The sequence below is a fragment of the Mastomys coucha genome, unplaced genomic scaffold (genome assembly GCF_008632895.1).
Source record: "Mastomys coucha isolate ucsf_1 unplaced genomic scaffold, UCSF_Mcou_1 pScaffold19, whole genome shotgun sequence".
NCBI lineage: Eukaryota > Metazoa > Chordata > Mammalia > Rodentia > Muridae > Mastomys > Mastomys coucha.
The window spans coordinates 9,672,028-9,699,298 of record NW_022196901.1 but is presented as its reverse complement, the minus strand read 5'-3'; the positions used below and the strand labels follow the sequence as shown (position 1 = coordinate 9,699,298).

Here is a 27,271-nt window from a genome sequence, read left to right as displayed (position 1 = left end):
TTACTCCAACCCGTTCCTGCTCTGTTCCCTAGATTCATGTCACTCTCTGTTTCCCTCAATAAATAAATAAATACATAAATAAATAAATACATAAATAAATAAATAAATAAATAAATAAATAAACAAAATGAAAAAGGCTCCCAGGGAAATCCACCAAATGTGCCCTAACAAGTTACAATTGGACTAGGTACAAACACCACTCATATTATGGATACACAAGCAACCCAGTAGGAGGAAAAGAGTCCCAAGTGTATGTGAAAGAGTCAGATACACTCACCTATTTCCTCTGTTGGGAGTCCTCCAAGGACACCAAGCTCCATAAGGTACTGAATTTGATTTCTGTACAGTGGGAGATTGTAGCCTGGACCTCGCTCTACATCAGATATTATTATTCTGAATCCAGAAGACAGATGAGTAATTGCCAAGCTTGTCTCAGGCTCTGGATTAGATCCCATATATCATAAACAAAACTAACAAAAAACATTTGTTTAAACAAAAACTCTTGTTTAATTAACATAACCTTTCCTTTTTACTAAAGACATTATACACATTGAGCAGTTTAGATGGTCTCATCAAGTGCTACACAGAAAATAGGTCCTATATAGTAGGCCTTGAATGACACACAGAAAGATGCAAGTTTCAAGTATAGACCTTAAACCTAAAGTCCACAAATAACAGGACCCATGTTGAAGATTCTACAAAATGTTCATGATGGTGGAGAATGAAAATGTTGCAGGCTAAAACCAAATTACTTTGGAGTATCTTTAGCCCTTTGATAGCTACCTGCTCATTGACTGTATATCTGACTCACATATTTGTGGCTATCAGGCAAATTCTTTTGGAGTATATTAACAGACTGCTACTTTTCACTCAGCTAAAAGCTAATAAGATGTCATCAGACCATATCTGAAATGCACACCTCATATGTCCCCACCTGTCTGTAGTTTGCCAGCCAGTTCTTTCCACCAATATATTTAAAGGGTTGATTTATTGTTTTCTGTTGTCTTCTTGCTATAAAAACTTTGTGAATCTGTGATTGTATTAGAACAAGGTACTTGTAGTAACCTAAATCCCTGTTCCGATTCAGTGGTGACTCATATCTGGTTCCAAGATAAACTCTTTCCTATTTCCTTAGAGATGATAGCTGTATGTTTACATACTCAAGTTATACACTTACACCATGGAAGAGCCACAATGATCTCACTATTCCTGAATTTGGCACCAAATTCTTTTTAAACATTGTACATACCAATAGCACAAAATTTGACCACAAAACAAAACTCTCAAATAGAGATTCTTTTAATTTGAAACTTCATTTAAACAATCTCTCCCTACTCTAAAAATATAGTTGGGAAGACAGAAGTTTGGATACATTAAAAGAGAACTTGAGGCTTGCAATAATCTCCTGCCACCCAACTCACAAATAGTTGCTATTTGGGGGCATGCTCATTTTCCAACTCCTGTCTGGAGAATAGAATGCTGAAAGGTTTATTTTTCCCCTTGCTGTTTCTGGAAAACTAGCATGGCCTAAATAAACTCCTCTGCTCTAAAGGGAGATTAATGATATTTTTCCTTCTTAGAAAAATTGACAACAATTTCTCAGAAAGAACATTCAATTCTCCTCTAAGTTGAAGAAAGCTCTTCAGCTGGGCATCAGAGCTCATGTCAGGCTGGATGTAGGAAATATGTTCATCTGGGAAAATGGGAAGGAGCGAGAGGAAGAAAAGAGGGAGGGGAAAATCAAGTGATGGCAGGAGGATGGGAGGGATCGAGGGAGAAAAGGAAGAAGGGAGGGAAGCAGAAAGGCAGGAAGTGAGGAAAGAGGGAAGGAGGGATGGAAGGATGGAAGAAGGCAGGGAGGGCAGAAGAAAGAGGATAGAAAATACTTCTCAGATAGCACTTAATGCTTTGGAGAATATTTATTTCTTTTTCATCTAAGCCAAATGAAATAGAAATTTCATTTAATAATACAGGCTTTGTGTAGTATTGGGTGGAGGCTCTATGTGATAGTCCAGGAGACACACAGTCACTGGTCCCTTGTAACCCATTACCAGGTAAGAATGGGTCTCGGAGTTTATCATCAGCAAAAACAATACAGCACATGCTTTACAGACTCTGTAAGAGAGCCAAAAGATACCGTAGAGACAAAGACACTCCAGTACTATGCTCTAGCTCAGAGCTAAGCCATTTTATGTATAACGAAAGCCAATACATAAAGCTGTTCATCCAAGACAATAAGATAACAAAACGGCAGTTAAAATAATGCTACAACAAGCAAAGAGAGTTCATACAGAATATAGCAATTACATCTGACTCAAATCAGCAATTATTGGCGTGGAAAATGAGCAGTATATTTTTGAAGGAACCAGTGACTGGTTTTCATCACAAGAGTGACATTTACCTGGGATATAAAGTATCTATATAACATTAAGTACTCCATATACTTGACAGGCTAAAGATATCATTTTTAGGACAACAACTGCTGTTTCTCTCATGCTTCAGGCTAACATCCAGGATGATTTGTCATATTGTACAAATTTTACAAATATTCATAATTACTATGAAGATTTACAAAACCCTACACCCCACAACAACTGCTAGATACTCAGTAAAAATGTCCTACTGATTTAGTCAATTGTGGAAAGTAAGACACTTAGCATAATGTTACCATATATTATGTGCATTGAAATTTACAAAGCAAGTGTAGACTTTTCATTCCCTGCTCTAGATTTAGTAGGATTTATTTCTGTTCTCTTTCCTATTTTTCAATGTTGAAAACTTCTCCCTGCAATATTCGCACTTAATGCAAAAGAAGAAAGACTTCCAAAGTCATGACGACTTTTTAAGTGTGGTGTTCCTCGGGCGCCAGGATCTGTGGTTAGGGAGTTTGGATTATGCTGAGGGAGAGGCTACTTATTTTAGATGATACCATGCAACCTGGAGAAGCAGGAGACTAGTTATACAGAAAGAAGGGCCTCTTTAGAGTAAGGATGGGAGGCTAGGGTCTTGGGTCTTAAAGACATATCTTGTTTGCCAAGGAAATGTCTGGATATCTCAAGGTGAGCTGTTATCTTCTTTTATAGAGTCCTACAAATACCTGAGTTCATGGTGGGATCATTGTTGCTTTTTTCAAAAGAATTCTTTTCAAAGGAGAGTCTCTTATTCTAACCCCCAGGCCCAACAAAAGACTAGAGGTGATTATGTAGCAGGCTTCAGATTTTCAAAACAGTTTTTTTTTCTGTAGATTTGTATTCTGTTGGTTTGAACTTTGAAAGGGGTTAGTGATACATCTTACACTTCTTGGAGGTCTACATGCAAGGATGGTCAGAGGAAAGAGGGACAGAGACAAAGTGGTACATCAGTTTTATCCTTAGAATTGCAAGTGTGCTCTCTCTCTCTCTCTCTCTCTCTCTCTCTCTCTCTCTCTCTCTCTCTCTCTCTTATGTCTCTGTGTCTGTTCCTAGTTATCTTACCATAAGTGAGTGTGTAGGAGGATGTATAATACATGATAGTATGTACATATAAATACATATTTATACATAATTTAGTGCTCTCCCTAGATTTGGACTCAAGCCCTGGAACTTTTATCACGTTTCATTTAAATCAATATATTTTAGATTACTTTCTGATTAATGTCTGATTTTTAGTTCAATGGTCTTCATTTGCATTTACTGATTATATTACAAAAAAAATCTTTGAATTCTACTTAGATCACAGCAAGATCATGTTCCTCTTTACCTGCCTGTCAGTGAATTAAGGTTAAAAATGGACTCACGATGTCTGACTTCCTTTTCTTTTAACTTTACTTTATTTATTAAGATAAAATCCTCCCCTTCCCTGTAATTTGCTAAGTGGAAGCATCATTTCAAAACTTCTCCATAGAGTTTTCTGCTCCCTTGGAATACTCCAGACAAACTTTCCTTAGGAACTAGTGAGGTGTTTATGGTTTTAATTCACCAATTTGCCCTCCCCACCTTTGTGTTCATAAACTACAGTATTTTAAAAGCTTTGAATACTCCCTTTTGCCAGTTACTGTTGGTGGACAACAATGACTCGTAGTGGATTCTACAGTCAATAATGTGTGGACTTTCAGAGGATGTCAATTTTCTCTTTATTCATATTAGTTAGATGTTTTAGAAATTCTGGACTTTAAAATTGTGGAATATTTATGTACTCATTAATCTTAGACTGAAAAAGAAATCCATTAGAAGTTCTCAACTTAGATTCTTAATTATATAGCATACTGAGATAGCTGACATAAATAGTTAAATTTAAGTCTAATAAGTATTCATAATTGTTCTTATGTACAATCCACTTGTTTTACTCTTACCTAACTGAAAAGTCTCATAAAACTCATATTTTAGAAAGGAAGCTGCTAACTCTTTGAAATACAAAGAGGAAAGATCTCAAGAAATAAACATTCTGAAAAATATAAATTTTGGTTATATTCGTAAGACAAAGATAATGATTCTCTGAAGATGTCAGTAGTAAAATGAATCCAAGAAGTAAATATAAAATAGGAAGATTTCATTTTTGAGAAAGGATGCTTTGATAATTTTTTTACAGGTAAACCATACTTCCAGAGTGTCTTGTCTAAGGGAATGACTGAAGGGCACCTTTTACTATTTCAAAGCTCAAACACAGTTAACATCTTCATTGTGCTGTGAAGTTATGAATTATCCGCAAGCATGCTGTTCCTTTATTAAATTATTATATAAAATCATTTTTTTAATTGAGTCTTTGGAAAAACTAACTAGGTGTATCTACTCATATATTTTGTTTTCAAGTTTTTGCAGGGAAATTATGGAAACAGCATTGAGACATGCAATGCCTTCGTCTACCACAAGAGGGAAGCACAGACCTTTTAACAGAATTCTACTTTCATGGTTTAAAAATATCTAAAAATATCTTTCTGAGAGGCTATCTTCCTTCCTTCCACACCGAAGTGAAATTTAAAGGATATGTCTTGTTTATTAAACAGAAACATTTTTAATATAGTTTAGTGAGTGTTTCATGAAGAGAACAAGCCTTGGAACAGATGGGTCGCAGGCTTCTGATACAGTTTATAGCAACCACAACACAGCTACATAAAACTTATGGCTTAAAAAAAAAAATCAATAACTGACCAGAAAGTTCACATGAGAATTCTACAGTATCTGATATTCTGTATATTTTATCTCATGTTTGCAAAGAGAAAAAACAAAAAACCTCCAGAAAGAGTTTTACATTTTTCTCGATGGTAAAAACCTATAACCTTTTCTTTAATATTATAATCATAATGCATATCCCAATGGCAAAATAATTTCCCTGAAAAGCAAGCTCAAATTTACAGCATGGATCATATGTTGATAAATACAAGGTGAAGCTTTTTAAAGCAATACACTCGTTTAAGTACTAGTACTGTGAGAGAGATGTTTGTACAGTCTGATGAGTATGCAGAATACTTAAAACACCTTTTCCGCCTCTCAGTACTACAGAAAGTTCTTTGAAGTAATGGAAAGATTTTGCATGCTTTTAGTCTTTTTTTTTTCCTTTAAAAAAATGTTTGCATCCTAGGTTCCTCGGCAGCCGGCAGAGGACACCCTCACGAGAGCAGCGTGTGCCTTGGCAGACGGAAGTGCTCAGCTTTGGAGCGAAGCCTCTTTTCCTGGGGGTTGGCATACTTCCACTTGGAGGGAGACATTTTCAGCTTTTTCCTCTTCTTATCTGTACACCACACCTTTTCGCAGTATTCTTCCACTCTCTGGAAGTTGCTGTAGCCAATCAGCTGCAAGAATTCCTTGTACCAGGGTTTTGTCCCCTGAGACATACCAGTTAGGGGAGGGCAGGGCATCTTGTGATGTCTTTCCTCTTCATGGTCCTTATGAAACATCCCCTCCACTTTATGCTCCTCGACCACCTCCAAGGTGATTTTACGCACAGTATGGACAAAACTGTGTTCTACTGTCTGGCAAAAATAGGTCCCGGCATCTGACTTGCGTACTCTGAGGAAGAGCAAGCCCAAGTCCATCTTGACAACTCTGTCATCCGTCTTCACCTGAAAAACCAAAATCAAACGACCAAATAAGAAAATAGCAATGAATATTATATAGTCCAGAAAACATCAACCTGGGTTCCTTCCCATCAAATATTCTTTCCCTTTCATGATCACACCATACAATTATGGTGGTCTACAAATGTACCAAGTAATTAAATGAACCCTGCACTTATTTAAATTGGAAGCTACATTTATCGATGATAGTGAGGTCATTTTCCACCAGTACATTAAGGAGCCAAGGGCATGCATGAGAGAGACCTTTCTCCCTAATGAATCTCATTAACGGGGAGAAAAACAATCCATATTAGCACAACAGACAACATTAACGTGGAGGGAAGATTTTCCATGTGTGTATATATACATATACTTATAAACATGTCTCAACCAACAGAGCCAATAGCACATTCCAGGTTCCTCCATGGGATTCTACCCTTCCCGTCTTCATGACGGAGTGCTTCTGCAGGACAGTTTAAATGATAGGACAATTTCATTCATTGTCTCTTGTAAACCACCCACAAAAATATTTCAGTGAACTTCACAATATCCTTGTTAGGACTTTATTAACAACTTTTGAAAGCAAGCAAATGAAATCCAAATTCCATTATAAAGGAACCTATAGTTTAGGGCAAGTTTTAAGATATGCTTGATGATCAAATAACTCCCTTGTATGTTTTGGACAAAGAGGAGTTGCAGAGATTACAAAATCATGACTGTTTGCAGCCCAGTAGAAGCTCCTGACAAAGCTACTACCAGACTTAGTTCTTCCCAGTCTTGGGCAGAGTGGCATGGCAGAAGACATGTGATGATGCCAGACTGAAAACTGGGTCTTTCCTGTAAAGACAACATGATGTTGGTACTGTAATCAGAAACTCCACCCTTCATACATATGGATATTTTAATTTGTGAGGCTTCCAATTGGCAACAAATCAGAAGCTTGAGTGAAACAGTTAAGATGAAAGAAGCTCCAGATATTCTTCATTCCTCATTTACTTCGAGCCAAAGATGTCTTTTCTACATATGAACAAACGGTTGTAGTAACAGCTGGTGATGAGAATATTCTGAGCACTGCCTCAGCCTACTGCCTTCTTTGTTAAAGCTATTTCCTTAATTAGCATCAAGACAGGAGTTTAATATCTAGAAGATACTTTTAAACTACAAAATAAATAAGTAAATAACTAAGCATCCAACAAAGAGCCAATGAGCTCTCAAGAGCCTTGTCTTATTTCTTTTCTGCTAGCCTTTGCTACCGCAGCCTGAGTTCAACTGGAAGCCTTCCCCCCAACTCTGCATCTAATTCAATCTGTGTCTGCAGCACCCTTGAGGATATCAAGACAAAGGCAGCCTCCATTGTTTAAAAGCTTGCATTTGCTGATGTGCCTTTCTCCTCAAGCACTCCCATGGTACCTGTGTGTGTGAGTGTGTGTTACATATGCTGGTATCCTATCCTGATTGTTTTCTTTTAGTTCTTTGCTTCTTCCTCAGATTTTCTAGTCTTTCAAGATTTTTTTTTCCCCATGTACTTGTGACCTTTCTATTTCTTTGTTTCAGTCAGGATCCCTAAAATGTCTCACATTATACATGCATAGTCCATGCCTTTATGTTAATTTAAGTAATACTAAGATTTATACTGTCCTTTAGCAACTCTGATACACTCATCTTCTATACAACTACCCCCTCCATTTGCTACATTCCCAGCTCTGATAATTATATAATAATTCCAGGCCTTGCACACTCTATCAATGAATATTTATACCTATCTATCATTAGCTATCATCTATCAATCTATCACCTTTGTGTCTATTCTTATAGACAACTTGTAACAAATTCTTACCGATATTTCTTCAGTGGTGACTCAGAAAATCATGCTTTGTCCTCATTGATTTTTGTTCCAGTGTTAGACTCCACACTTATCTGTCTGACCTGGTCTCATAGCAGACTTCCCAAAATCTTCCTTCTCTCCTTTCTTTCTATCAAACCCTCCTTAGTAGTGCTGTGGGACTTCTGTTCTCTTCACTGACTCGGAGGATTTTCAATGTTTGGTGACATCTCACCCTGAGAAATCAATAAAACTGCATGCATCCTTGTCCCGTAACACCACGTCTCTCCTTCTTTGACATCTTTTTACCTCCTCACCTCCTCTCTACCAGTGCACAAGCAATGTTACATCCACATGTATCACAGAGGCTTTCTGTGGCATCTTCCACCTTTTCTTTAACAAACTAATAATGAGCTCTACTTCTTTACAGCTCTTGTTTGACCCTGAACTGCAGAGGGCTATTGCTTGTCTAGGCAGACATGAGTTGCTCAAGTGATCAGCATGACAAGCTGTTTCCCACTGCAGGGATGGAACTGATCATCTCTGGAGGTCAGTGACTTTTCCATAAGTATCTTTTAGGTGTTTGTGTTTGTTCTTCCAAAGCCAATACTAACTTATAAACTGTACTTCCTATCATATGGAAGATGAAGCACAGTGTTAGTGTTTGTGTTTACCATAAAATGTGAACCATTTTCAAAATTTAAATGTTTCCAAGACATGAAGAAAAGCAAAGATTGAATCATGACATCGATGATATCTCCCAGTCAAGTAAGCCAAAATGGCATCCCTATGTAGTACAATGCAGAAAAAGTATTGGAAACATTTGAATTAAGTGTTGGAATGTGAAGTTATTAGATGACATACACTGTAATAGGAAAAAGTTATACACACACACACACACACACACACACGTATACACACACACACACTAATTATAGTTAGTGTCTCATATTATCTTATGGAGACAGTTATTTCAATGAAAAAAAGCATCATACTAAATAATTTTAAGGGTATACAGACTTTCAAATTTCTTTTTTGTAAAAAATTTCAATATTAGAATGTCATTTCAAACATTGAAAGATCATGTATGAATTAAGGTTACAAGAATACAAATGTATGCATTCCTCCATTCTTCAAAATATCTAATTAACCCTTTAAGATGTGTCATAATTCAAGCACACATTATACTTTTGAGGGCAGGTGATGGGGACATCCAGAATACTTAAAGAACCAAATATATCCTTCCCTAATTCTGTCTGCTCTCATTCCTGGCACTACCATTTGGTTTTCTGTTCCAGATTACATATGTATGTATACATGTATGTATGTATGTATGCATGTATGTATGTATGTATTATTGTGTGTGTGCATATGTGAACAAGCAGCACATGTGCCATGGTATGCATGTGACAGTGAGAGGACAACTTGTAAGAGTGGATTGTCTCCTTCCACTCTGTGGGTCCCATGAGCAAACCCAGCCTTGGCAAGCACCTTTCCCCACTGAGCCTCTTCATACCCCAGCAAGACGACTTCTTAGGAGTGAGGCTTCCCCAGTGTTCTTTCATCTTCTATTCTGGTCTTATTCTTTCTTTCCTTCAGTGAATCCCTTTCCAGTTTATGCTAGCACATTTAAAATTTTTGTCCTAGGTTTAAATTACATTTGTTTTATAATACCTCCCTTACAGTCCATAAGGATCTTTCATGTCTTTTTTATAATTTAACATCACTAGTGTTTGTAACATACAAGATGTTCAATATATTTTTAAGTCATTTTCTTCAATGCAACTTTCTTCTCTTCAATCGCATTACAAGGTCATGAAGGGGAACGGTGCTCTTACTTTTCATGAGTCATTCCATAACAAGTGCGGGGCTCAGGAATACAATGTAAGCAAAACATATCAATTTGCCTTTGGGTGAAGAGACCCAAGGCAGTGCTGTATGTCCATGAACATGGATCCAACATGTGCATTTCCTAGAACTACCTAATAGTGATTGGAATAGCAAAGAAAACAGAATGATTCCAGCAACAGCCCATGACTCAGGAAAGACAGCTTCAACCCACATATGTAAGGAGGGTCTAGGACACTGGCTTCATTAGAAAAGCCGTGCACTCACAAGCACCCATAGTGCGCATCTTCTTCTGTCTCCCTCTTGTCTCCCATCAGAGTGGATAACACATGAGAAAATACAAAATGTGCAGCCTATTACCCTGCACCTAATCAGGTACTTAATGAAAAATAGATGAGCTCTAAACCTGTGTTCACTGAAATTAAGGGCATGTTTTTGTTTAATATTTGATGTCTGATATGACAAGGTAATATTTCATTCATAACTATATGTTCAAGTTTTCATTCATAATGAATGAAAATATGGTAATATTTCATTCATAACTACATGTTCATGCCTAGAGTGTGGAGTCTAGGCATGTAAAGTACAGATCGTGTCACAGAAACACCGCAGTTACCATGGGAATTGTTTTACATTGGTTATTTGCACGACAGAAATGGTGTTAGTCTCATAATTGTGTTTGCCCTTCCTGGTTACAGTGGATTCACATTTTATCCCAGGAAGAAGTGCTATTCTAACTGCCACTATGTGAGTTAGATGGCCTTAAAAGTTGAATGCACTTTCTATGGGTAATGGGTACCTAAAAATAAATATGACTTAGAAATTTGTACTTGCATTCCTTCCGTGATTTAATCCTTCTATTTTAGCTAACTCAGGCACACCCAACATCAAATCTTGATTCCAGGATTGTTTTCACACAGCTGTGATTTTTCTCTACCTGAAGTCCAGATTTCTGTGGTCAAGAAGATGGCATAATAATATATCATTCTATCAAATGTTCTTCTGGGCAATCTATATAAATACAGAATTTCTTACTTAAAAATGGTTTTAATATTCTTTACTATAAAGATTGATTCAGGATGTGCCATTATATCAAATAAAAAAATAACTGCACCAGGAGCTGTGCACATCTAGGAGCTGGTCATCAGGAAGCAGTGGCTCCCATGTGTACAGGCTACATGGTTCTGTGTCCTGTGATGGAAAGAGACAGACATGGGCCTTGAATTGGATTAACACAATATATTATAAACAAATAACAAAATCAACTTTGTAAAAAACAAAGGTCAACAGCATATTGTTTTATTTATCTAAACTATATTTAATATAAACAATGACTGACTTATAGAAAAAATATATCTGACAAGATAAAAGTAAAGTTTTCTTTTACTAAATGATGCTCTAATATATATGACAGAAATTATTTACAACTAGAGAGTGAACTGCCTCTTGTCTCCTTTGTGGAAGTCTAGGACTATACAGGGAACAAATGTAAAAAAGGAAATTTTTTTTTTCTAACAGAAGACACTGAAAATTACCATGAATGAGAATTCAAATTTGAGTGAGTAACATATTTAAAATATCCAAGATGTGTAAAATGGCTTGTAGAATAAAAATTCTTGTATATGAGTTTGATGACCTACATTTGATAACTATACCCCAAGAAGTAGAGAACTCAGTGATCTTCTGACCACTGCCTACATGGTCTCACTCACACATACAAATGGTATACCATGCATATACACACACACAGACAATAGTCACACAAATGAACAGTCCTGACAGATTCATACTTGGGTTGGTCAGTGTTATTTGCAGAGGTGACTGTTATTAAAGCAATAGAAGTTACAATGGATATGTACTTGCAGGATGTTTGGTTTCCACCAGAATGAAAGAGAGATACCTTCAATCAAGGATGTGATATAAACCATGGTAAGGAGTTTTAAAATAAATAAGACATGTGTAACAACAGTGTTACTTTTTATAGCTCATCTGAGTCTAATATATTATGTAGCTATCTATTATGCAAATATGGAATTAGAAGGCTTTCAGTCATTCCAATGGACACCTTGGGAAGAAGGTAGGAGTGTGGATAAAGGTGGTCCAGGAACTATAAAAACAAACTAGAGAAATGTTATAGGCAAATCATAGCAATTTGTCAATAGTTATATAGGATTAACTAATTTATCTAACTGGAATGAAAAAGAAGAATCAAAAACAAGAATGAGAGCCAGAGAGACAAACAGAAGTAATTCCAGAGTTTCCATGTAATCAATAACTTGCTTTGGCAAACAAATGAACTAACCTGGTTTCTAGGTTCTGTTCAGATCCAAGCATACATAATCATTGGGGCCACAGGCACTTAGAAACTCTGATCAAAACTAAATTTTAAAGGAATGCCTTTAACTGTGCAGAGAGATAAGACTAGCAGAAAAGAGGAAAAGTAAGAGGGTAAAGTTCAAATATAGAAATGCTCACCTTAGGGACCTGTACAACTGTCCTACAAGTACAGCTTAACACTGAGATTCCTACTGGCCAAAGGAACAAGGAACATGAGCAATTCTAAGATTCAATATCTCTTTAAAGCATACTTTTGAGTGTACCCTTTGGAGGAAGTATGTCTTTCAAGTACTGAGTCCTGTGGAAATCTCCTCTATATATCATGAAACAGGAGATGTGCCAGAGAATGATGAAGGGGAGATGGCCAAAGCAGTTCAACAGAAGTTGACCTATCTAGATTAAAATGTGTGCTCACCTACACAGCTCTCTCCTGAATTATCTCCACAGAGATTTAATTTTCTAGACCAACGAAGCCATATTCTATAACAAAAGCAGTCAGAAAATGAAGGGAATTGGCATACTTGGCTATTCACATGTGTCTGTAGAGGGCTTCCGGTATGGCTATGTTATCTGATTTTATCAAAAGCCTGACAAGACCAATCTCAGAGGCAGAAAACACATCTATGCACCTGCTCCTATAGATGCAAGAAGATATAGTTCATGTCCAAAGATTCTCAGTGTTATCTTGAAGAATTAGCCAAAGAGAGTTTTCTCTTAAGCTCTGGGTGCATTTGTGTTGTCTATTCATAGTACAGGCATTGTTTGGGGTCTTTAGATTTTCACCAAACTAAGCAAACTAAATGACTGATTATCTCAGAACAAGAACATAGTTAGTATACTTGATATTATGAAGTTTTCTTTTCCATTGAAACTGAAGGTCTGAATGTTTGCCAACTGCAAAACAATATTTGTTTTTTAAAAAAGAACATTTTTAATGGGTTAAGACAAACATCAAAATTACTAAGCAAGTATTTCAAATGAGGTAATAGTTCATGCACTCTGAGTTGTGAACATAAGGAAAAGCAAAGAATGCTGATACAGAACCAAACCCCATGCTTTCTGTTCATGTGGGTAGAGACAGAAACACAGACCTGGCTGTCTTTTACATTTCTTGTCTTTGGTTAGTATTGATGAAGATCAAAAGAATGAGTCAAGTAGCAACCAAGATGGTGGGTGAAACATGGAGCCTGACTCTGTAACACTTCTACTTTCAAAGATATAACTTTACTATACACAGTAAACACAGAAGCAAGAACTCTTAAGTTAGGTAGAAGGAGTCACTAATCACTGGATTAAGCATGACTATTGCATTTTTTCAGCAAGATTTATGTATCTTTGTTTAATTTATACAGCTTATTGGATTGACTAATGTAGAGGTAAAAATGGTAACCTTGGCAATGGTATTAAAACAATATTGGGAATATGTTGCAATTCAAGAAATGGGACCAATGTCATTTTGTGCAATTTCCATAACAGACACATTTGTGTATTATTTAAAGTTGACACAATGCTCACAGCATGCTACACTGAAGTCATATCCTTTTTAAAACATACTAACGTGCATTTCCCTTTAAACTAAATATTCACAATGGTAAGATCAATACAAAGGAGAGACAATGATTCTCTGTTCACCAAAAGAGAGATTCTACAAACAATCGCATTGATCATAAGAACCAAGTGTATTCCATCTTCAGATTAGCCTCTAAATTCCCCCAAGAAATTTATGACAGGATTTCAAATCGTTACCGAAACCCAGTCTTCTTACAGTATCATTGGGATATTTTATGACTAATCAAAGTCCAGAAGATTGAATCTCAAAGACATTGTTCACAATGTTGATTTGGTTTTAGTGAAAATTCATGTAGTGATATTTTAGTGCTCACCAAAAACTGAGGAATTGCTTCTCCCTGATATGTTGTTCTCTTCAAAACACAGGGGTACCTTTCACAATGCCACTAAATAGTAAGGTTTCAGTGTGTCAGAACTTTCAACCTTTAAATCTATGTCAGAACATTTTTTCATAAGGAGCTATATAGTAAAGTAAGTACTTTGTTTGTGAATCATGGTCTCTACTGTCACTATTCTTAAATTATTAAGCATATAAATCTTAGCAAATAACGCATATTACAATATTACAATTTACTGAGTTCTAGAATGTAACTTTTATGCATTTCAAGGGAAAGAAAATATTTTAATTGTACAGCTAAATATTTTAACAAGAAATACTTTTTCCTGAATAAAGTTAAGACTAAATATTTGTAATTATTTGGAGGCCTTATACATTCAAGTATGCAAAATTATCGGAATTAGGGATCAATAAACTAGGGAAAGGTGATGATTTAGATTTCCTTATAAAAGTGGTTTTCTTTTGCAACCATAAGAAATAACAATTTACATCCTCTTCATGTAAAGTTTGGTCTGTTAACTTTAATGAAAATGGTATGTAAAAACATATGTGCTTCCCAAATTTAATTAATGGCAGCAGACCATTGGACCATCTATCCCTCATCTGTGGATGAAATCACTTAAATCAACTATTAAAATAACTAGCCACTTAAATCAACCACTGCCACTGCGCCCCCACCCCAACCCCGACCACCACCACCAGTCAGAGGAAGAGACATCTTTGCTTCTTGTCTTTTTGAGCTTTGCCTTAAATGGCAGAGTCATCTCTCTAGCCCAGTCTTTGCTTCTTTTAGAATCCAGCCAGTCTCTTTTTCTCTGTGATTAGATTCTCTCACACATGTTCTTTATCTTGCTCCCCAGTTAGCTGAACATCCTAACCCCCTCTGGCTACTTCCTTTCAACTACAAACAGAGCCAAGTCCCATATTTCAAAAGAAACAAACTAAAACTCATGGTTCCCCTTGTCTTCCAGTTCCTCTCTTCGCTCATCTTAGCTTTGGTATAACCCTCTGCGCTGACTGTTTCTCATTCAACCCAGATGCATGTGCCCATAGTCCTCTTGTTTGATGGCTTCTTCCATAGCTATCCCACTCACTACACTGTTCTTGCTAGAAACTGAGTATGTGTTTTCAGCATTTTACAAAAGATGTTTCTGATTACCATATCTTTCTTCTCTTAGGTTCTATCATATCCCTGTCTGACTTTTCTAACTCTAATCACTTAGACCAGTCTACTCTAAAAATACTGTCAACTTAATTTAGTTTTCTTAATGTATATTATAATATTTTTTCAGAGAAATGTTGGAAGTTTTAAATAGGTTATTGTGTATAGAATGGTCAGAACAGCTCAGGCACACAAGAAGCATTGAATGAATGATAACTATAATCATTACCTGCTTTGTATTTCTTTTGGAATCTGTCCTCTAATTTGCTCTTAAATATTTGAGTTTTCCCTTTGTTCATAGCTTTAGCTCCCTTTATTTCTTAATTGTTCATTTTCCAAGCTATGCACAGTCCCATTCTCTTCCCCATTCCCTCTTAAACCAATACCAGGCTATACTCAAAACACAGTAACTTCACAGCCCATGTGCTCTTACAGAAGTACCTAAATTTCTATTTGCTTCAGTTTCTTTACCTATAAGTGTTCAACACCAAATCACTGCAGAGAATAAAAGTATTAATGGACATAAAATGCTTAGGGTAGTGAAAAGCACACAAGCTCAGAGGATTCAACAGTTCATGGAAATGCAGGAGCCCTCTTTTAGCAAAAGACACAGAGTAGAGGACTCAGAAGTCACATGAAAGATGAAAATCCATTGTTACATATACTATTAACAATGACCCCTGATATCAGAGCTTAGAGTGGGGAAAGGGCAAATTATGGCAAGGGTTCTTAGATATACATGAATAATAATGGCTTTGTCAGCAAAGCTGAAGCAGCCTGCTGAAATGTCCGTTGGGATTACACTGGCAGGTGTCAAATGTCTGTACTGCTATGAGATGTTTCCCACTTGCTCTTCACCCCTGAGCATCTGAAACTGTATTTATATTCTGACTTCAGAAGATTTTGTCATTTTCTAGAAAGAACATTTAGTAAAACAAGGCCTAGTACTGAGTTTATTTTATTAAGTATGAGTTATTACACATTCTGAGTTTCAATTACTTTGATTATAAACTACGCTTTTAGAATGGTTGTTATAGACTATACAGTCCTCAATATTCAGACAATGAATGACTATAAGATAACACTGGGTCAGGAAATGTTGAGTTTAAACATTGGGTATGTCACTGATTGTGTATAAGTCATAACCCTCTCAACTTCAGTTTCCGTAAGAAGAGAATAATCATATCCACTATTCAGCTGAGAGATCTAGCAATGACAAGGAAGGCACCTAGCATAGACCCATGTTCAGTAGATTTGCAATAAAGAACAACTTTTTCTGTAAAAAGTACTCTAAAGATCTTTTCCTTAGCATATCACAATGTTATGTATAGCAACCAATATATTCAACTTATTCATTGAATATTTAATACCCTTACAGTAACTATTAAAACAAAATTAACAATTCAATATGTCCTGTATAAAATACTTAGAAAGGCATACTTTAATATTTAAAGATCTAATAAAATGTGTAGAGATTGCTTCCATATGGTATATTTAAGGAAACAGGAAACTATGAGATATATATTTGAGAGAAATGCTGGTACCCAAATGAGATTTATAAGGCACACAAATGAGATTTTAGATGTTGTATGGCAATTCAGGTATATGCTTTTAAAGGATAACATGATTGAATATTTTATCCATATTAATATTCTACTTATGGATAACACCACAAGATTCAGTGTAACAGGTATTTATAGACACTTCAAAGGAGTAAAATTCCTAGAGTCTAAGATTTCAGTTCAATAGGAAGAAGGGGTTTATACCCAATGATCTGAGAAGTTAATGATCTTTTCCAAGTTTATGAACTCAGGAATAAATTTTTGATTGTTATTGCCAGGAGTAGTGCACACAGCAACCTGATCAGAGTTAAGAATTTGACTAGGCAAAATTCAGCATCCTTCATTATGGTCTACATTTGGCAATATGATTACTATGTCTCAAAGTAAATGAGACATACAAATGATAATAAATGCAAAAGGTTCATTAAATGAAATTCAGGGCTTACTTTCTTAGTAATTATGCTTTCAGTATAGAATCTATACATTTGCCCTCTGATAAAGTCAGCAGTTTTGTTTTATAGTACCTTGTGAACAATTAAATACATATATTGGTAAGTCTATTGAAACGATTAATTATCTGTGCTATGATTTGCATGCAGAGAGTAAGTACAGAATTCTATATATCAGTAGCTGTATATGTCAGAGAAATTAGCGTGCCGTTGGAAAGCAGGTAGGCATAATCAGCAAGATGGGACAGAAGCTCAGAGCTGAACACTGATGGATGCGGCATGTCTGAATGGCTTCCAAATGAGGCAGGTTACATCGAGTTCCAAATGAGAGCCAGAGCTCACTGAGTGAAGAAGTCTACTGATGAAAGAATTACTTCTGCCTTCTGAAGCCTTCTGACTGGAGGGTGGACTGTTCCCAGGTCCCCTCCTGCCAAGTGTTATGATGGAATTTACAAAGCATTTCATCTCACATTTGAGAAGTGGAAATGTATTGGCAATGAATAAACAGTTTAACTCAGTGTGGTATGCTGCATTAGCTTTCCCTATATGTGTTTTGGTACTTTGCCATGAAAATTTAAGAGAGCTTTTCTCTCCTGATAAACTTTCATCATTATCTCTAAGCCTTAGCATGATGAAGTTCTTAATTTTTTTTTTACATTTTTTTATCATACAATATATTTCGATCATGTGTTTCCCCTCCCCACCTACATACCCACTCAACTCAATTCTCTCTCTCTCTTCCTCCCCCCTTTCTTTCTCTCTCTTTCTCTAAAAAAGAATAAAATTACACACATACACACATGGGGGGATGGGGTATACACAGTGACAGCATTGGAGAAAACCGATCTTTCCTTTGCCAGTAGTTACCACTTGCAAACAGCTTCTTGATTAGGTGTGGATCTGTGCCCCTGTCCTCCTTTCAATGCCAGGTCTCCATCTGGCTTGAACCTGTACAAGTCTTCTTATTTAATGAATATTCAGGGAACCTCAGAATTTATAAATTTCATCACCTCAAAAATGTACAATATGACTATAGACTAAAGATGTTAGGTTTTTAGTTTTACCAAAGATTAAAAATAGAAATACTTGGGGAAGGAGACTTTGTAATTTAGACTTTGTAGATTTGTCTCCAGTGAAAAGGCTGTAGTAGCCATTTCTAGCGATCACATATGAGACACACACTCGTGGGTCTCTGCACAAGGCAGGGCTCTAGGAATCCCATCAATCACTCAATTTGAAAACGTCTTTTTAGCAAAGACCATCTGCACTGTATTCAACAGGATCTCCCCACTGCTATGAACATTCTTCTTGTTAAATTGAAATTCCACTTGTGAGAATAGAGTTGAAATCCACAATAAGCATCAGCCATCTCTCCTCCTCGAGACTATGCCCTGGATGCAGCCCGCTCTCCCATGTCACCTTTACATTGCTATAACAATCTCCAGACATTTCCAGGTGTGCTACAAGTCTGCCTCCTCTCCTGTCTCTCCACGTAACAAAGTCAATGCCTCTAATCCTTAAGGGACCTCGGAAAAATAATCTCCAAAACCACTCAAAATGTGGAGAATGGTAAGGCTTATCTTTGTTTTCAGTGGATAGAACCCTGTGTCCGTGTCTCATATTGGTTTAAAGCTCTATTAATATTGACATCACTATTATTTTATATGTTAATACATTTGGTTTGTTATTTCTCAGGAATGCTGCCTCGGTAGATACAGTGTAATACATTACCGTGACATTTATCATGCAGCTGTAAGTACTTTCAGTTAAAATTACAGGAACTATTAACGTGCATAATTTAACATATCAATTAATACACTTATATAAAATAATCTAATTGAAATGTACACATTATATTTATAAAATCTACATTTATATTATACAGTTTTGTAAGTACATAAGTAACACTTAACAAAGAAACTTTACTTTTTAAAAATTGGGTTTGTTTGTGTGTTGACAAGCATATGGATAGCAGTGTATTCGTAGGCTGGAAGACAACCATAGTGTCATTTCTTAGCAACCCTTCATGCTGTGTTCTGGAGACAGGCACTTTTACTAGCCTGGAGAGCAGAAAGAAGCCTGGCGGGAGCCTAAGCCTCTAAGATCAACCTGCCTTCCCAACTCCAGCTTTGGGATTTAAAACTCACTTCACCAAGTTCGGGTGCTTTGTATTCTACAAATAGTAAGACATATTTAGCTCAACATATTTTCATTTTAAATGCCCCAAACTATAATTCTAGTTGCATGCTCTAGGTAAGACACCAAGTGGGGATACATAGCTATGAGTTACCTCTTCTTTTCTTATGTCACGTCCCTTCTGGACAAACCAGATGACTTTTGCTTGTAGTGATCGTGGGGTGCATTCTAACAAAGTGCTGTTGCTCTCTATGCCGTAAGCCAGCCTCTCTTCAGTCCTATCCAAAGCGTCTCCTACAACAGAAAGGCAATAGCATCAGATCTGAGATTGAGATTATATTGCTAATTTTAAAAACTCTATTCAGGTCATATCATAATGTAAATAACTCTTTCCTGGTTGCTAATTTCTGTGCAGTCATTTAAGTCAGTTATTGAGAATGTGGAAATTAAAAGGGCAAGTAGATGATGAACTGGGGTAGAATGTGGCATCTGGGAACTTGGCTCTAAAATATGGGGCAGTGAGGAGAATGAGAAAATACATCAAAGGGAAACTCACAGGAAATCAGTGACAATGTTTCCTTTTTGTTTGTTTGTTTGTTTGTTTTCCAAGACCGTTTCTCTGTGTAGCCCTGGCTGTTCTGGAGCTCACTCTGTAGACCAGGCTGGCCTCAAACTCAGAAATCCACCTGCCTCTGCCTCCCAAGTGCTGGGATTAAAGGAGTTTGCCACCACTGCCCAGCTAGTGACAATGTTTCTTGACAAGGCAGGGAGAGGCTTGCATATCAGATGTCAAAACAAGGCATTATCTGACTTCCTAGGAATTTTCACCCTCAAGTTCAAACCTGACCTCTAAACTTCCCAAGATTACAGCCATAATTTCTCTTGCTCATAATCCTAGAAGCCGAAGTTCCTGCACTGAGTCCCAAGTCTGCTTGGATACAAAAACCAAAGAACAAAATCTGCCCTGCAAGTTCTATAAGTGGGATGAGCACTATTGGCTCCCAACCATGGCACCCATTGTCCCTTGCTTCTCATTGAACCCAATAACATAAAATAGCTTGGTGTCATGACTTGTGACGTCAGTTACTGAGAATAGCTTGTGACATGACTCAAAACTTATTTTTCCTGTTTTGTTTAACTTTCTCATTTTTGCATTAATCTGAGGACAGCTAATATCAGTTCTAAAATTAATCTGCTGTAGTAAAAGAGGAAACTGTTTTCATTTGTTCAAAAGGTGATAGATTACATCATACATAGAAAAAAAAAAAAACATTTGAGCTGGGTGGTGGTGGAACAGGCCTTTAAGCCCAGCACTCATAGAAGCAGAGACAGGTGGAGTCTGAGTTCAAGATGAGCCTAGTTTACAGAGTGAGTTCCTGGACAGTCAATGCTACAAAGAGGTAAGTCCTGAGAGTCACTGCCATCAGTCACTGGTATGCTGCTTTCTGGTCCTAACATTCTTCAATCTTGATCTCTAATATTTGATTGTTTTAGTGGTTGTGTCTGGAGCCAATTTTGCTAGTTCTATATAATACCATACACTGATTTTAAATATGTGGGAGAGAAACAGATACAATTCAGGAAAACGTCTGATTTTAAGAAACATATGGCCCATCTTTAGAATACATTGAGTAAATCATAACAATTGATTTTTCTAAGAATTACCAACAAATTGCTGTCCAAAGCACTGTTGGGCGGCGTTGCCATGCCGAACGTCCTGCCTGCGGAACCTCCTGGAAGAAAGGAAATTTAGGAGATTCTGAGATTTCAGTTTCCTGTGTTTCAAAATACAGCCAACCACATTGAAAATTCCAGCAAAATTCTGTTGTCAGAAAAAAAAATTATCTGTTACATAAAACTAGCATAAAATCTAGGCTTTACACTTTTATTTCTGTGGAGTATTCTTGATGGTTAAAAGATTTATACAACACTTTTCTTTAAATGTTTAAAAAAAATTGAATTCCAGTTCCTCAAATAGTACAAATGATTATATTTCTCGTTACATTATCAAATATTTAATTCAAAAAGAAACTTTTAGTTTGCAATAAGATGACAATGGATGTATGCATATAATTCCAATAGGAATATTTATTTAAATAAAAACTATAATAAAGCTCTTACATATAACAAAGTACAAAGAGGGAAAAGATATTTGAATCCAACTATTTTAAGTAATTAGGGTCTCAAGTTTCCATTGCTACTGTCTTAAGTCTCTTCACTGTTTTTAAGAATGTCATCAATGGAATGATAGTCGAGGTGTCACGCAGCACTCATCTACTTCAGTTGTGTCTGCATGACAGGTCTAAAAAAACCTGATCATAGACCTGAGGCGTACGCTTCACAGAGAGCCTGTCTCCTGAGGTGGTCAGTCGTTGACATCTCCTAGTTCTGATGTGTTCCAGATTGGTTTCTGCTAAAGTCTGTGGAGAGATCTACATGCTTTCTTTATTCGGGCATTACAGCCAAACTAAATTGAACAATGTTTCCCGGCCCCCACTATGTTCCAACTAATCCTAATCAGGGCTGGGCTGATTCTAGGTCTGGAATTTCGCAAGGATGTCACCCACTCAGACTAATTGCCCCTGGCATTGTTAGGGAAATAATGAAGGGAATACGGCATTGTAGTTTGCTGAGTCGTCCTCGACAACCCCAGGGCAAGTTTAACTAATATCCTCCTTCTCAGTCACGTACTACAGCTGAACCACTCTAGGAATTAGCAAGAAAGAAACAAGTCTCCACTAGCCCAGAAATTAGCATAGTGGGCGTTTTACTAAGGATGGGCGGGACCTTGAGCCGAGTGTGTGTGTGAGACAGTGTGCAGCAATCAGCATTCTAGATTCGAGCTTCAAGTCTCTACCCTCCTGGCTGATGCATCCACACCCCTCCCCCCCACCCCCCCAGACTCTGGCCCGAGCATGCTTGGAGCCCGGGGATGCTGCAGCAGTCCAGAGGAGATGGCTGCTGTTTTAGACCCAATGTGTTTTAAATGGCCTCATATGTACCTCGACTACTGAGCTGCCAGATTTTTCATTTCTCTTTTGCAATGACTGTAAAAGCCTCATGCCATTTTTGAGAAATACACTCAGATCCCACACTTCTTTGTGTGGACTCTGTCTGTCTCTTGGCGAATTTTTGGCCCACCTGACCGGAACTCTCATCCCACGGAACAAGAGGTCCCTGCAACTAACCCAGTCTGTGGCATCAAGGGATAAGAGTTTTTCTCACATGGGAAAGGCAAAAGCTGAAGATATTATCAATCAAATCTCGGGGTTATGCTCTCTATATAGAAGAATACTTGTTTTATTTTGTTTAAAATGGATTGCCAATCAGAAAACATGACCAAAAGACCCAGAATTTTACAAAATGAAAGTTGGGACTTCCTCATGTATCATTGTATTGAGCTAGACTGAACAAAACTTTATAATAATAAAAGCAAAGGTAGGAAGTTTTGGGGTCTTTTTTCTTGTACTAGTGTAGAGAACTAGTCACAAGTGACACCAGTGAAGGTGTGACTCCAACTGTCAGTATTGTTTCCTCTCTTAGAGGACCATGGCTTTGCTCTGCTGTGCAGTGGTGATTATGGGAGAGGGGATTGAAAAGATTGAGGAAGGCAATAGTTTCCATATTGCAGAGATGATGTTTTATTGAGCTTATTATACTAGCCATTTGAGGATAATAAAAACTGCATTCTAGATCATTCTAGATAAGCTATTTGAGTGGTATATAAATAAATCAAAAATTTGTTCAAAATAATTGGAAACATGCATTTATGAAAGGGTTACATCTTCCTGAGAGCTTTCAGTTCTTATTATGGTACCCTAATATAATTGTCCTTTATACCAAGTTCAAATAAAACCTGTGTTATGATCAAAACAAGAAGAATGTTTGAGCAAAAGAGCCTTGCATTCTTTAAGGCTGCATATTTTTCTTATATAGAAACTTTTAAAGAGGACACTGGAAATAGACAAAAGGCGAGCCAGGAGGAGGAGAAGAGCCAGTTTCATAGATTATAGTGTATTTTAGAAAGCCATTTAAAGAAGTAGCCAGATTGTGAAGTAGAGTTATTTCCCCTATTGATTCATTTTCACTCTGTGAGCAAGAAAAAAATGTTTATGTAAATGCACAGTTTTCTCTTCCAGCTTCTCTTTGGGTCTGAGGCACACATGATCCTATAAAAGCAAACTATTTTCTCTCCATATGCTGGGACTTACCCAAAAGCTTTTACTTCAGGAGTGAGTGGTGGCTGAAAGGAATCTGACACAGTGAACGATCTCTAATACTGTGACCTGAGTTAATCCATTTATATGCAAGGCTCCACACTCTGCATATTATCCCTTGCTGCTATCCCGTGTCTGCTTTCTGTGTGCATTTATCTAACCTTTTCTAAGTTACCCTTTTAACCTATTTTTATAAATATTACCAACCATGTGGTTTCATACTTTTAAAAGATGCACAGCAAATGAAGAAGTGCTAGCCCTGGAAACTGCTTGGTTAAAACTTAACATTGTTGCAGACAAGTCATAAGCAATTGGTGCAAGGTTTACAGTGTTTTATGATTGCCAATGACAATGCATCAAAAATGACACTTGTAAAGTATCCTGTGTAGCATGACTAAAGATAGACAATAAAGGAATTTAGAGAAGCATCCAATGACCTTTGTCCATAGACACACACATCTTGATTTTAAAAGTTTAAAGAGAGGATTTTAAATGATAAAGCTTTGATGAGATAAATGTATTCACCTTGATTTATTCCTTACATATGTGGCAACATCTTATTATAGCTTATAAATCTCTGTATTTTGTGTCACTTCAATGTAAATTTAAGCAAAATTTTTAAAAACTATGAGTTTAAAGTAATCCCTTCTTATGAACCCTGGTCTTTCATTCCCTCCTGGTCTAGGACTGGCGTGGTCTGGGTTAAGGACTGGCATGGTCCCTCTGAGCATTCCATGCCTTTGCACAATTAATCCCATAAGAGTGTGCTCAGCTTTATAGAAAATGCAATAAAACATTCTGTACACTGCACTTGGTCAAGTACCCACAGTGTCCAGAGGTGAGCCACTACCAGTGCCGCTTGTGGCTCCACCGGAGGCTTTAGTTTCCTGTAACAAAGGTCATGTACTGTTTCTTCATATGCCAAGTTTGCAGGAGAGTGTACTTGCAGTAGATCAACAAAGGATCCTCATTATTTAAAGCATTATTGCAGTTATATTCTTCAAGAATGGGTTGGGAAACTGAGTATTAAATATCAAATTAAATGCTGACAAAACAAAATACATGATATCCCTGGACAATTATTTCAAATAAAACTATCCTCATTTATCTGTTTAAAAAAAAAAAAAGGAATGGGTTGGAATTCCTACAAGTCTTTGTATAAAATGAAATGAGTCGCTCACATACTTAGTACAGTTGGTAAATTATTTTGCCTACACTTCTTTGAAAGTCTCACTTCATCTTTGGCTTATTCTACCCTGTATTTAAATCCATCTTAGAATGTTAATTTCCTGGAGTCAAATTAATAAAAGCTTTGAACTGATGAGGGCTTTTATGTTTTTGTGTATGAGACAGAAGGAAGGCGGGAGGGAAGGAAGGAGGGAGGGGAAAGAGAGAGAGAAGAAAGGAGAGGAGAGGAGGAAGAGAAGGGAAGGGAAGGGAAGAGAGAAGAAGAGAAGAGAAGAGTGGAGAAGAGAAGAGAAGAGAAGAGAAGAGAAGAGAAGAGAAGAGAAGAGAAGAGAAGAGAAGAGAAAGAAAAGAAGAGAAGAGAAGAAAAATTTTTATGTGATCCTAAAAGGAAATACACTGACTTAGGTTCAATTTGATTCCAAATATATTTGGAAAAAATAACCCAAAATTAAATGGCAAAAGTAATTGAAATTCATACAAATTTCCTTTCTGAGAGAATTTTACATAGTTCTCTGTGTTATTTATTCCTCATGAGATAAAAAGCAGCCTGCTTATTATGTAAGATTTTTTCTTATTTATTTTTTAATATGTATACAATCTCATATAGTTTGAGTGGAAAAATACCCTTCAAAGTGTTTTGTGAGCCTAAAATCCTGTTTAAATATAGCTTGAGTTTACTTTTCCTTGCAAATGGCAATGACTTCATAAAGCTATAGACATTAGAGTTCAGAGGTCTCTTGGTACCTTTCATTTGTGTTGAATTAAATCACACGTTTCATTAATTACACAGGTCATGCATTTGCTAGGAGTTAAAATATTCACTTTCTAAATGAAATAAATGAAGACCAGCTGCTTGAGGGGACATGGGAAACTGCAGGATGTGTTTTAGGATTTATTTATTTACTTTCTTTTTAAGTCTCTGAATCCTTCAAGAATGGTGGCTTGCCATTTCTACCCTTTAAGTTTATCTGAACTTCATTATGTCTTGCAGTGGAAAAAAATAAAAGGAGGGAGAAATTTAGTGCAAAGTGAGATAAAAAGGAAAACTCCAAATGGGACAATCATGTCTGATCAGTCATAATGTAATGCATCAACAGTATGCGAAGAAAAATTTCACATATGAATGCTTACCTTTATGGTCACAATATAAGTAAGGTAGTTTGTTTAGATTTTTTTAAAAAAGCTTATTTTCATTGAATGGACACAAAAAGAAAAAAAAAGACCAGTTATGTGTGTGTGTGTGTGTGTGTGTGTGTGTCTATTCTTTTTCCTGAGCAATGGAGACATTCAGAGGAATGGCTTACCTCTTTGAGTGTGCTCCTGTTGGGTAGTACCTGGAGCAGGATATGCCGTCCCAGGCACAGTAAGGGTCTCGAGCCAGGCAGCAGTCAGCACATGCACTGCCATACATGTCACAGTGATGGAATCTGACTTGTGCCACAGCAGAGGCTGATCCAATATAGAGCTGTTGCTGTAGGAAACAAGAAGATTAGCAGAGGTGAATTTACAGAGTTCCCTGAGGTAGCCCCTGTGTTTCTACAGTAATAATAGAAATAATGAGCAACCTTTCTTTACATAAATCACGTGTTGACATTCTTAAACACTTTGGTTCCAACTAGCAAACAGAAAAGACTCAGACACGCAAGCAACTTACTCTTTTTGAAGAAATTTCCATAGAAATGATAGGGGCTGGATCCTAAAATGAATCAAAATGTTTTATCTTTAGTAAATATAGAAATAGCTGCTTAAAAAGAAGTAAAACTAGTTATGGGAGATTCTATGCTTGCAGCTAGCATCTCTTGCTTTTGTATATCACTATGTTAATCCAACATGATTAAAACACACCTGTTAATTATTTTCCAATGGGGTGGAACAATTGGATATGAAAAACAACCACAGATACAGTCAGCTTATTCCTAGTCTCTGGAGTAAATAGTAACTGCTTTGAATAGTATTTGTTATTCATAAACTCATTATCTTTAGGATAATAAAGTAAACTTTATTTTAGAATATTTGTTATGGCTAGTAAACTTTGTGATTTTTAATGACTTGAACTCATGCCTGTATGGAGCATGTGTGTATCGAAATGACTACAGTAAATCACTGTGTATTCTTTGACCAAAATGAAGACCCTCATTTTCTTAGGGTAACAATAGAAAAAGAAAAGTCCATGGTATATAGTTAGAGGCCTTCAGGTTAGTTTAACAATGCTGCTTATTAGGTGAGCCTTTTAATGAGCACAAGGAAATCTATGTTAATCATACAAGCAGACAATTGTCAGGCAGATGGAAGTCACTCTGGAAATATTTATACTTTGAAGAATTAATTTTTAAAAGAAACTCCTTGATTGTGTATGTTAGTTTTTAAACTACTCTTTGAATGTATTTATTGAGTCCATAACCTTGTGCCATGGTGTATATGTGGAGGTGACAGGACTTCTTTTAGCAATCTGGTCTTTTCTTCCACCATGCAGGTTCCTAGGGTCAAAGTCAGGACCTTCGGACTGACAAGTAGCAAAGTTTGCGGCTGAGCCATCTCTCCCACGTTAACAGGTTTTGTCGTATGTTTGTTTTATTTATTTATTTGTGTTTGTTTGTTTGTGTGTGTGTGTGT

General features: G+C 36.7%; 1 protein-coding gene across 4 annotated transcripts in view; it reads right to left on the bottom strand.

The window, feature by feature from the left end:
- Window positions 1-1,904: 1,904 nt before the first annotated feature.
- Window positions 1,905-27,271, bottom strand: part of Sema3e (semaphorin 3E) — a 233,450-nt gene continuing 208,083 nt past the window's right edge. For all 4 annotated transcript variants that reach the window (XM_031380019.1, XM_031380021.1, XM_031380020.1 and 1 more), the window contains 5 exons: window positions 26,313-26,354; window positions 25,963-26,129; window positions 20,919-20,986; window positions 19,408-19,547; window positions 1,905-6,037 (listed from right to left, as the gene is read on the bottom strand). In XM_031380019.1, the coding sequence (XP_031235879.1) occupies window positions 5,585-6,037; window positions 19,408-19,547; window positions 20,919-20,986; window positions 25,963-26,129; window positions 26,313-26,354 (870 nt within the window). In that variant the 3' untranslated portion in view covers window positions 1,905-5,584. The remainder of the gene's footprint in view (window positions 6,038-19,407; window positions 19,548-20,918; window positions 20,987-25,962; window positions 26,130-26,312; window positions 26,355-27,271) is intronic.